General features: G+C 39.3%; 1 protein-coding gene across 2 annotated transcripts in view; it reads right to left on the bottom strand.

The window, feature by feature from the left end:
• The window catches only part of syngr1b (synaptogyrin 1b), a 31,386-nt gene extending 18,899 nt beyond the window's left edge, over window positions 1-12,487 (bottom strand). The window contains exon 1 of one of the 2 annotated variants that reach the window (XM_086294919.1): window positions 11,769-12,487. In XM_086294919.1, the coding sequence (XP_086151045.1) occupies window positions 11,769-11,870 (102 nt within the window). In that variant the 5' untranslated portion in view covers window positions 11,871-12,487. The remainder of the gene's footprint in view (window positions 1-11,768) is intronic. The other variant, XM_086294917.1, reaches the window with a different exon arrangement.
• Window positions 12,488-12,594: the final 107 nt, after the last annotated feature.

Raw genomic sequence — 12,594 nt, 5'->3', positions numbered from 1 at the left:
GCACAGTACATATCACTCCGCGAGGCTCCAGCCTACGATAGCTGTAATGCTCCGACAATCCATCAAGCAGAGCGTAGCTTCGCACTAAAACATTTTTTGACAGATTTTCGAGCGCCGTGTACCACATAAAATCGGTTCAAGGTCAGTAAGCACAATCAGAATTCATACATAAGGCACACCGGATTATAAGGGGCACTGTCGATTTTTCAGAAAATCAAAGGATTGATTTTAAGTGTGCCGAGTTTACCGAAAAACACTGTAATAACAACAGCCCGCTTGCATGCTCTACCAAAACTGTGCTTTGGTGTGTATCTGACAGACGAAAGCTAAACCAGTTCCACACCACTGAAGTTGCAGCATTTTACAAACCAATTCTGGTTCATCCGTTTCATTCAACGATCCGCTTTCGCCCTTCTCATTCTCCGTCGCCGCCATGCTTTTTCCGCCATGTGCGTATGAAAACAAAGGCACTGCGCATGCGCGTTTTACCCATATTCTATGGCGATATTTCATTTTCTTATCGTTGCCTAACATTATACTGGTATTACTGTGAACAGTATGATATAACCCAGCTCTAACACCAGCCCATCAAAACAGGTAGAAAAAGAAATAAGGGTAGAACAATTTGTTTCTCATGACGCGTTCTAGACTATTAGGATGTGCAGGTCCTCTGAAGTGAGACAGCATTTTATCAATAGGTAGATACAGATCGAGGTCAGAACTAGACACAAGTGTCCAAACAGTTGTCTAATGAATAAAAAAGAACTTGAGATAAAAGCTTACATGTGGCCTATTTTGAACCTCGGCACACCCGACCAATCACTGTGTTTCATGGCCATTTATGTTACATGTTGTTTAGAGAAACTGTCAGAAGCAAAGGAACGTGGGGAACGTGTTGACTCTGAGACAGTAAGTGTAAAGCTTTCTAACATCAATGCCTTTGGATTTATGCCATTCTTTTGACATATAGGTAGTAATTAAAATATGGACTAAGGAAAAAGAAACATTTCAGCAGCACATCACCAGTATCTGACGTGTGTGCTGTGCTCTCAGTGACATTAATATATTATCTAATTGCAAAAACGGAGGAAATTTCCATTATTGCTTACCATAATGATGTAAGTACAGATAAAGAAGACAGCACTGTTGATGCAATCAGATCGTCCCAGAAAGAACATGTTCATTTCTGCAAATTCTTGCCTTTTATGTGCTTCAGAGCTTTTATCTGCTCTGAAGAGAACAAACCAAAGCGAATGCAGTGAATGATCAGTAAAAGTAAGTTATGACAGTGGGAAGTGAGCAGAGCTATCTGCTGCATAATACAGGATCACTGCTGGAGGATATTACATCCTCTGTGTGTGTGTGTGTGTGTGTGTGTGTGTGTGTGTGTGTGTGTGTGTGTGTGTGTGTGTGTGTGGGCTTATTGTCTGCTGCAGAATGTCAGCCCAGACTGGGGATACCTGATTGCTGCTGTCACCATGGCAGCAGCTGCTCATGTAATGAGAGAGAGAGTGAGAGAGACAGGAGACCTTGTCAAAGTACAATTCAAGGAGAGCCACTGCAGTACCAAGGGTACACAATGAGACAGACGGAAACACAAGTTCAGAGCACAACGGCACTCTGATGTCTGTTCTGTCGAGTCACTCAGTCACACACACAATGCTCTCCTCCATACGCCTCTGTGCCTTTTTTTTTGGGGGGGGGCATTATTATCTCGTTTCCATTTGAAATGTGGTGGCAGTCAGTGAGAACATGACCAGACGAGCCCAGAAAACAAGCATGTATCAGTGCAAGAAAACAGACGGTCCCTCAATCTTGTAAAGCCAAGCATAACAGAATCAAGGGAAAGTAGCACTGCAATCTGGTACGGGTGCTCATTCAGTTACAGGCCTGCTTTTTACGTTTTTTAATGGCAACAGCAAGTGAAACTGAAAGGGCAATTTTGTAGTGTGTTCAGCCAGTCCACAGGCAAGGAACAAAGATGGCTGTAGCCAAAGAGATTTGAAGTCTTATCTTAATGATTCAAGTTACGAGAGTTTACTCTCTTTTCTCATATGAGTTGCAAGGGAAACCGTGATCAGGTATTTGCATGAAGCAAAATGCTCCAAAAGTCACCAACACAAATAGCAAGGGTGTGAGGCCCAGTGGCTACAAAGGGCCACGCCTTAACAACAGGAACTATAAATCTTAAGAATAATTAACAATATATACTTCAACCCTCTATAAGGTTATCACTAATGGGAAAAATAACCATAGAGACCAAAAGTGTTTTTGTACCATTCTGTAAATACATTTATTTCTGATGTAAAGTTGGACACACAGGAATCTATTGAAAGTGACTTGCTTTTGGAGCCAGCCTGCATTATATGACACTAACTACATCAATGTACTGCACTATGATGATATACCCAAATAAAGTAGGGTTCAGCCTGCTCATGAACTATTCATGCTGAATTGAATCTCAACCAATCACCAAACTGAAAACGATCAGTTGGTTAAGTTAGAAGATGATTCATTTTTTCAGGCTTTATTTACCTGTGAACACAAGCAGTACAGGTACCCAGCGGTACCCTTTTCAGTACTTTACACACCACAACAGCTGCTGGTTACTGCCTGGCACTGTCTGTGATGCTGACGTCACTGTCACAGTGCTTGCACACTGCAGTATTTAAATGGTAGTGTGAGACAATTGTTGGTTATGTTTACATACTAAGGTTTTGTGTGTGTTTACAGTATACCATGCTGATATGACATTTCAGCGCTGCGAAACAAATGCTAAAAGTTAAAACGTCAACAGCACAGTGTCAAAAAGCCGTTTCTCTGACAACAGCTTTTCATCATCATCATTACCATTCCTGGGTTCACCTTCTTAACAGGCACGTTGATGTTACCTGCCGGTCTTTCAAATACGGTACACTTTGCAGCTTTCAGACATACTTTGTATTTGACCAGATGTTTCTTCAGATTAGATGTGTTCCCACGTTCAGCTTCTTATTTTACACTACAGATGTTACATTTTCCAACTGTTTTAGCATTGGATGCATGCTAATAATTAGGTCCAAACAGAGATTTATAACAAACAAAACTTTCCACTACACTGCGATTTCAAATATATAGCAGTCAGAAAAAGAATCACCCACAATCAGTCACAGCAGACAGCTGTCCCTCCCTGAGCCTGGTTCTGCTGGAGGTTTCTTCCTGTTAAAGGGAGCTTTTCCTTCCCACTGTTGCCAAGTACTTGCTAATGGTTCTGTTTTTTTAGGGTCTTAACCTGACAGTACACTGAGGCAACTATGGGTGTGATTATATAAATAAGAAACATCCATCCATCCATTCGCTTCTGCTTATCCTTTTCAGGGTCGCGGGGGGCGCTGGAGCCTATCCCAGCTGTCATAGGGCGAGAGGCAGGGTACACCCTGGACAGGTCGCCAGTCTGTCGCAGGGTGAGAAATAAGAAATAAGTGAACTGAATTTAATAATAAGATCTATCTCAACCGCAGTAAGAAGTTATATCAGTGGGGAGTTTAGGATGCTTGGCTGGCCAAAAAGCTGAGTAATTTGAATGATGTATAATAAACATTATTTGACAGGGCTTTAAGTTTTATGAATATTTAATGCAAACATCTGCAGACTTTATGTTCACAATTTCTACTACAGTCACATTAAGGCAGTCAAACAACATAAAAATGCAACTTGCTTCTTAAAATAGCTTTCGAACAACATCTGAATTTTGACATGTAGGTGCTGACACACTGTGGGTGTGTGAGTAACCAGGAGATGACGGAATGCCCTGCACTGCAACGGGTTTGTGCTGGTGACATAAAATAGTTACTCATCAAGCACAAAATCTCTTGACCTCTGCAATGCTAATCACCATCATGGCTAAATTTAAAACATTATCCAACGCTAGTTACGTAAGAGTGTTTTAATTACAGAGCAAATATCAGGACAGAAGAATTTTCCACAGCAGCTCATAGTTTATGTCCACTTTTAGATAGGATTCACCATGCTGGGAATGTCAGGTCTTTGGCTAAATGCTCTTTGGGAATCACATTGTTGGTGCAGACGTGCTATTTTATGTCAGTGAGACTCTTATCTTTAGCGTTTTTTTTACATTCTACTAAAGACATGGAGGGAAAAATATGTATCTTTGGGAGGCTGCTAGTAACATAATGTCTAAATATACCCTTTAAAATAGGTTCGTTCTTAGGTTGTTTGTTATGTGCAGGCTGGGTTATCCCTTGAGTTTGGGGCCTTTTTTGTGCTTGAATGATTCCTAGGTCAGTGTTAAGTGGTTTAACATGCAGTCACAAAAATGAACCGACTGGACTGTGAATGTGTAAAAATGTAAAAAAAACAAAAACACTTTATAACCTTCAGAAAGCCTTAAGAACTATTTCTTGAGACCCCTTTAAAAAATGACAAGAAACTGGATTCTTGGAAGCAAATACTTTAGGCCAGGCTGAAATAAGTAACATTATTAGCAGTTTTCAAGCCAGCTGTGTCTAATAGTTTGACTTTTAAAGACATGTTTATATTTAAAATAATCATGCCTATACGTATATATGTCTCTATGTTACTGTATTTTTGTCTTTTTTGAGAGTTAAATTGTGAACTTTAATCAGTGTTTTCATCCACAGGGCAGACAGAAGTTCTACTTTGGGCATGTTGACTTCTGAAAATAAAAATGCTTCTTTAGCACAGTCGAGCACAACACAGAACTAAACAGCATATTTAGGTGTATAGTGATGTGATGCTTTATGTTACCCCTGCGATAACCCGAATCCTTGAACAGCAGCAGAATTCAAGGAACTTCACTCAAGGGATCGATCCAAGTTTTGAAAGTAATTCTCTTTTATGCACAGATCAAAGTAGAACCACAGGCAAACAATGTCATGTTTACTTTGTGAGTCAGGTTGACCCTGTTCAGCTTACTTAAATCCAAATATTTTCATTTCCTCAATTAGAAAATTATCACGGCCACGTTACTCTCCCTGCACCTGTCACTGTGTTCGCTGTTCTTCTTTTCACCATCCAATACTCTCGTAACTAAAATCCGGCGCTGATTCTCTGAGGCGGACACGTCATTATCACCTCCACATTCAGCCCTCATGAGTCAGAACAAGTGGGAGATGGATGGAAAAGAGAGGGCAGAGAATCCTCGACCAACATTCATAAACTTTTCTCTTTCTTACTCATTCATTCTGGTCTCCTCTCTCTCATAAGCTCTTCTGTGACGTCGCCCATCAACAAATGTTTAAAGGAGAAATCCAATCACGTAAAGTGTCTACCCTTGCTCTGTGGGTGATGCTAACTTCATCGTTTTTAATGTTTGTGTTTCATGCAAAAGTCACTTTAGTGACTGTATTGGAGATCTCCATCCCAGGCGACCTAATCGCACAATAATTTACCTATCCTAGTTTGTTTCAACAATGATTTTCAGCTGTAAAACGTAATGACAGACCATTACCAGGATAATAACAGGTAAATTCAGTTTAACGGTTGGTTGTAATGGAACTTAAATCTGCAGCTGAGGACTCCTCAAAGTAAAGACAAAAGGAGATAAGAAACAGAGGAACAGAGGAAAACCTTCCAGAAAGACGAGGTAATGCTGGATCCAGGGTGTTCCTGTTGTCACTACTCAGTTGCTGACTAAAAAGAAAAAATTATGCTCCAAAGTGTAGATATCGTTGATGTTTTGAGAGTCTCAGTATCTGAATAAATCAGAGCAATCCCTTTCATGAAATGGTAGATCTGTGTCTTTGTTTTTCCCCTCACCAAAGTAAACCAGAAGACTAAGAAGACTTTTCATTGGAACAAACGTTTCGTCACTCATCCAAGTGACTTCTTAAGTCTCAGCTGAATGCAGGTTTCCCCAACGGCATAAATGGTACATTTGCATAATGACTTCCTTACCTGGATGAATTAGTACATTTGAGCCTAACAAACACCACCAATTCAGTGGTTCAGGTATGTAGATGACACCTGGGTAAAAATGTCAGGATGTACCATAATTGACTGATCACAGTAACTCAGTAGACATCAAGTTTGCCTGGAAGGATATGACAGGCTAGACTTGTTAGACTGTGAGATTTCCATCAGTAACGGAGGACATTTAAAAGTTAATGTGTACCATAAACAAATGTTCACGGATCAGAATTTAAGGTTTGACTCTTATCATCCACTGAAGCACAAACTGGGTGTCATCAGTATGCTACAACACAGAGCGAACACCATCGCCACAGATACAGCGGCCCTGAGTAAGTGTGGTTATCCCAGCTGGGAAGGCACCTAAAGAAAGCTCCGGGTGATCCAGACAAGAAAAAGCTGAAAACCCTTAGTGATGATCTCTTCCATGTCAGGAGTATCAGAAGAACTGAGACGCATTTTTTATAAGCAATCTGCCTGTGTGGCTTTCAAACACCAAAACACGCTGCGCCAAAAATTGGTCCACCCCAGGGATCGGGTCCCTCGACACAAACAGAGTAACATAGTGTACGCTGTTAATCGCCAGGACGATTGCCAGGATTTATACATCAGAAAAAACAAACAACCTCTGGCGAAGCGGATGGCACAACACATAAGAGCTAACTCGTCAGGCCAGGACCCCGCAGTCTACTTACACCTACAGGCCAGTAGCCACTCAAGACCATCTCTGAATTGAGGAGGGGGCCTAAGGGTACATCTTTCGCCATCTTACAATGCTGTGACTGCAGCCATTCCCCAACTCTCTGTGAGTGGCACTCATGGCCATTGATCAGTGGTTGTTGATCAGTCTTCATGAAGATTTGCATATTAATGATCATGAAACTGACCTACAGCCCATAGTTCGTTAGTAGTGCTAGTTTCAGTCATTATGCAAATGTACCGTTTATAAGGTTGGGGAAACCTGCGACTGAAAAATTCTCTTGGATGAGTGGAAAAACCGTTCTCCCACTGAAAACACTACGTCCAGATAAACAGAATCAACTTTCTGGCATTATCATTTTACCTGGTTTGCTCTTACCTCTACATTACAAACAGACATTAAATTTTACAGAATGGGATCTTAAATACTGTTCATCACTATAATGGACTTGCAGGAAAGTGCTAAGAAGTGCTTGACCTTTAAGCGATGTTCACATTGGAAGGGACAAAGTTTCATTATTGCTGAGCATGGCCTGCTACACTGTCAATGAATTGCTAACAAAATATTGTTAAATCCTCTGAGGTTGAAGATGTTAACTTCTATCTTTCGGATGCAAGCAAAAAGCACTTTTCTGGAAGAAAAAGTTTTGACACGTCCATTAAATTCATTGATGTTCTTTGTCTCCTGATTGCCAGAACGTAGGAGAACAAGTTTAACAAGAACATGATATGTAGCACAAGGATAGGGTCAGAGGTGACAAAAGCACAGACATCCTTTATTTAAGTAGTATAGATACTAGTATCAAAAATACTCTGGTAGAAGATGAAGTACCAATTCAACTTCTTTACTCAAGTAAAATAAAAAAGTATAGTTCTGAAATGTACTCAAAGCAAGAAAGTAAAAAGTAGCTCTTTGAAGGACATTACTACCAGCTATTCTTTTGTGAAGGACCTGGCACTTTGGGGTTATTGGAATGTGTGTGCACTGTTAGACATAAGATGCATAAATTATGTATTTTTGGTTATTTAATATCTTTCTATGCAATAATCCACAGTAATGGATATACTAACAGGATTGTCACATCACTGGATGTTTGGCATGCAGTGATGTGAAACAATATCGTCTCTTAAATGAGTCAAACCTAAAGAAACGAGGCTGTTTTGACAATCTCAGGAGTAGAAAGTAGATATTTGTGAAAAAAAATGCATGTTTGTTACATGTTTGTTACGTCTTACATGCTTCATATTATCCATCAGTTTGTGTGTGTTTTACAAATATGGAAGCATATGACCCACTGAAGTCTTGGAAAAAGCTGAAACTTTATTTGTTTGCATGTGTCAGTTTTTAACTTCCATTGAAAGTGTGACTTGAAGCCAACTGCCTTTTCACAATAAGAGCCACAACAGCTACACTATTGGGACATCTAGTATATGAACTAAGGAAGTCTCCTTTAAAGTGGTGAATGTTATAGTCTCCTCCCCCACAGACTGCTGCAGGCTCAATATGATACGATACATCACAAGCTAGGCTATGCCTGTTACTATGGCGACATGCTGCTGCTCTGATGACACCTCTGGACAGGGGATGTGGTGAAGAGTCATAAAGACACTCCATACCTGTAGAGTGTTGTCTTAGTGTCACTTAAGATGTCGCGGTAGTGTCAAATCAATAGAAAATTATAAATGTGTAAGAAAATCACTGCTGAAGCGATCTGTCACCTAAAAATGATCTTGAAAACATTTTTGAGGACCATAAAACTCTTCATTAAGACATTTAAACATGTGCTGTTTTGGTTTCTACTTTTAAGATTTTGAGTACTGAATGCTTGAAGAAACAACTTCAACCATTTAACCCCAACTATGTAACTTGAACATTAATAAACAGTCACATAACAGTAAAATGTATTGTTTAAATATACGATTTAACCCCCTTTGTAGCGCAGTAATTTAGTTAATTGAAATAGTAATAATAATATAAAGATTAAGAAATGAAGATAGAAAATAAAAAAGGAAAAAACTGCAACCCTAGATAATAAATACAGATTTTATAACTACAAATATCTACTGAGTTGTGCCATATACTTTCAACATAAAACCTTAAAACTCTCAAAAAAGGTGAAATAGCAGTGATCAGATTGTGCCATATTAAAATATGCTTTCCCTACGTGACTAAAAAAATATTCCTGCATACAGATGAATTTACAGCACAACATGTGTCATATGTTTAGAAAAATTCAGTGAAAGAAATGTAACTGCCAGGTTTACTAATATAAATGATACACAAAGTACGTCATCATATTAGTATACCTCGTATACAGCCAAAAATCTGACCTCACAACTAAGCTTTACAATGATTAAATTCATGATTTACAGACATATCACATCACTAGCCACTGGCCTTGTTATTTAAGGCTAACGGGTTAATAAACTCGGTTTATGTCACCACAAACTATGCATTTTCTTTGTATTTCTAATTATACAAAGAAAGTTTATGGCACTTTCAGGCAACAGAAACTTTTTCATTTATAATTTTTTAAAGAGGAAAACCTTAGCTCCCACTTTAGTGTCAGGACTGTACAATACAATACAAACCTTACCTTAGGTTTATATAGTTATAAGCATAATGTATTGACGCAACACTGGTCACTGACATTATATAACTGCTTACATTTTAGCTCTGAAAGCAACCTGTGGCTCTTAAGATGAAACTAAAATTTGAGAACCTGACTGACGCTAAAGTTCAGACTTTACGCTACAAAGGAAACACAATGAAATTTTAACTTTTTAACACTATAAAATCTTTGCAAGTGTTTTCTCTTAACCAACTGGTGCCTCAACAGAGACAAAATCAGTACAGTGAAAATATAGAGATGCAGGTAATACAGGAACAAAAAATCTGTTAGTCAGGCTTTTAAAGGCTATCCCGAGCTGCAGAGCGCCAAGGCTTAGTGGCACATTAGAGAAAATAGTCCCTTGTAATTTTATGTTACTGTGCAAAAGTCTTGAAGCACCTCTCATTTCTTCTTATTTTGTTTCCAAGCAGCTACACTTTCTTGTGATATTTTAAAACGCTCTTGAACAATGGTGCTCCAGACTTTCTGAGTCTTTCATTGCACAGTGGCTGCTTTTTCACTTATTTTCAGAGGAATGTTTCTTGTGTTTGTTAAGCCAATTATCACTGACCTGTGAATCAGCACAGTGTCTACACATAACACATAACTGAGGGGAAAAAACAATTTTAAATTGTATTTTTTGGCAGAAACACAAAATTTGTTCCCATTTCTTTAGTTGCGTCTACAAAAAAATGATGCCAAATATAACACATCTTAACAGACATAAACTAGTATTTTAGCACCACCACCACCCATTCAGTTACTTTCATTAACGGACAAAATCCCAAAACTCCAATCATGTCTTCCTACAACCTTTTGTTGTGGCTGTAGCCAACCTGTTGCGAGCACACAACTTCTAGCTGGCTAATACATCACATAAACATTCTTACTGATGTAAACTAAGAGAAATAATAACTAAAGGTAAGATGTTCTCCCAGTAGGTTGTTACCTTCAGGTAATCCCAACAACTGTGGTCAGGAAGTGCCTTTAGTCATGTGTAAGATAATTTGAATGAGTGCTAGATTAAAAAAAACTACAACTCATTTTTCTTATTAAAAAATATTGAAGTACACCTTTCCACATCCTTTCCTGTTTTTGCATAAAACAAGGAGACATCAAAAAGTTATTATTAAAACAAATAATAATATGCTCTTTGTAATAGATTGCACTGTTGTCAAAAATCAATCGTATAGTTCAAAATCTAAAACAACAACGTCTTGCTGAGTCGAGGAGTACTATCTGTTAACTTATTGTCCAAATATGTTAAAAATAACAAAAATATGAGTTGTTCTGAACAATATACCCATTGTCCAAAGTTTGAAACATCTCTGATATACAGCAATCTTCTTTGAAAGCTTACAACAGCTACACTATTGGGACTGCTGGGCCTAACCTTTGCACTGCTGCCTTTTGTTGAAAAAAATGTTTTAAAAAGTGCAATAATGCCTTCCTAATTGCTGCACATCACCAAATGTTCATCTAAAAAAATAAACTGTAACAATGTAATGTATAAATCTCCGTTGGATATTCATCACTTGATGCGGTTTATGAATGGAAGCAGTATATTTACTTCCTGTCTTTCTTAAATTACAACAATTTAAGAGAACGTTCTTGATGCTTTCTAATGAAAACACATAGAATTGCATTTTCCTCCTCTCAAAATATAAACGACACAAAAGGTACAGCTGCAAAAACTAGACACCCAAAACAAAAATCCTATAAAATACCACCTGGCAGTGCACTAAAAAGAAGAAAAGCTGCCCAAAATCCTGACTTTAACTCATTTAAATACATGTACATTTTCCATGTAATTACATAAGTACAATGTAAAACAATGGTCTGGTCAAATAAAATGAACTTGATTGTTATACATTCAGTTTATACCGAGCACATTTTCCTTAATGATTAATTATATGAATAAATAAACCTCCGGTTTCATACATTTCGGATGTATTTTCCTTAAAACTCAGCGTGGAGCCTACACTTTGGGGAGCACTTCTGTTGCCATCTGTTTACTATGCTTGTCAAAAGTGTTCTCCTACTGTTGCTACTTTCATTAGTGCTCCTCCTCCTCCTCAGAGCCCGGAGGGTGGACAGTTATTATGAAATTATTTTCTATGAAATCCAACAACTGTGTGACTGTGTTCTCACTGTGCTCATGAGAAAACATCCTCTGGTCACTAATGTATCATCTGTAGAAGGTGGATTTTGTACACAGCGATCGGGACTCTGTTCAATCAACCCATCAACCCACTGCGTGAGGAGAATATTATTAGTGAGATCAGGTAATAGCACCAAACACACAAGTGAAAACAAAAGTTAAAAGAACAAAACACCACAAAGCATGTTACAGCTTCCTTCAGTATCTATAGGAGCTCCTCTCTGAAATGAAGCCTGTGTGGGCCCTCAGTCGGCTAATTCAAACCCATATTTGACAACATATATGAACGATTTAAAAAGTGGTGGCCTCTGTAGCTAACTGTGTATCCAAGAACAAAGTTATTTTTCGTTTTTACGTCTCCAACTCACCCAAGACACTATGCGGAGAATGGTCTGAGGCTGCTGGAGGAAGGTGACGGGGTCGAAGGCTCCTCCGGCTTTCCCGGCTCCGTATGCCTGCATCCCCTCCATGGTCCTCCTCCTCCTCTCTCTCCCTCCCCGCTGCTGGCTCAAAGGCACAGGGTGTGTGGAGCACCGGGTAACCGAAACGGAAAATCCCCGAAACTGCTCCCTATCACCACTACTGTACTACCGCTGAATCTGCACGGCTGGGATGCGCGTCTCCCCCCACCCCCGGTCTCCTTTGGCGACCTGTTCTCTCGTGCTGTTGGTTTTAAATGTACCTCTAATATTTCTCCGTTATGTGTGGGTAAAGAAAGCTTTGTGATGGTGCTAGATAGGGATGCTTTCTCCCTTTAGTTCAGCGCAGAAGCCGGTGGCGACCCCGTGAACGCGCCTCCGTTGTCACGCCTCGGACGGAGCGCTCCTCGTCAAAACACCCGAGTAAAAAAAAAGAAAGAAAGAAAAACAGCGACGTACTCAGGACCACTACAGAGAGTCACGCGCTCTTCGTTTATCGACGGTGGGCGGAAAAACAGTGATTAAACCATTAAACCAGAACATGATATTAACTTAATCAACGTTATATGATAAAGTGTGTGAGCTGAAAATAAATATTGGTAAAGGGTTATTTTGTGCGACAGCACTTATTAAAACACTAGAATGCTTCTACACGAATAAACGACAGTATAACAGTACCACCACCCAACAACGTTGAACTCCATGATTGATGGTGCCGTTGGTAGGTGCAATAAATTCCGCCCTCTAGCGGTCTTACCGTATATTGCCTGAATGT

Source organism: Aulonocara sp. 'chitande type north' Nkhata Bay, linkage group LG6 (assembly GCF_057382095.1).
Source record: "Aulonocara sp. 'chitande type north' Nkhata Bay isolate Kocher_YH1m ecotype deep benthic linkage group LG6, A_spYH_male_GT1.1, whole genome shotgun sequence".
Lineage (NCBI taxonomy): Eukaryota > Metazoa > Chordata > Actinopteri > Cichliformes > Cichlidae > Aulonocara > Aulonocara sp. 'chitande type north' Nkhata Bay.
Note: the sequence above shows the minus strand (reverse complement) of the source record. Positions and strands in the feature narration are given on the sequence as shown.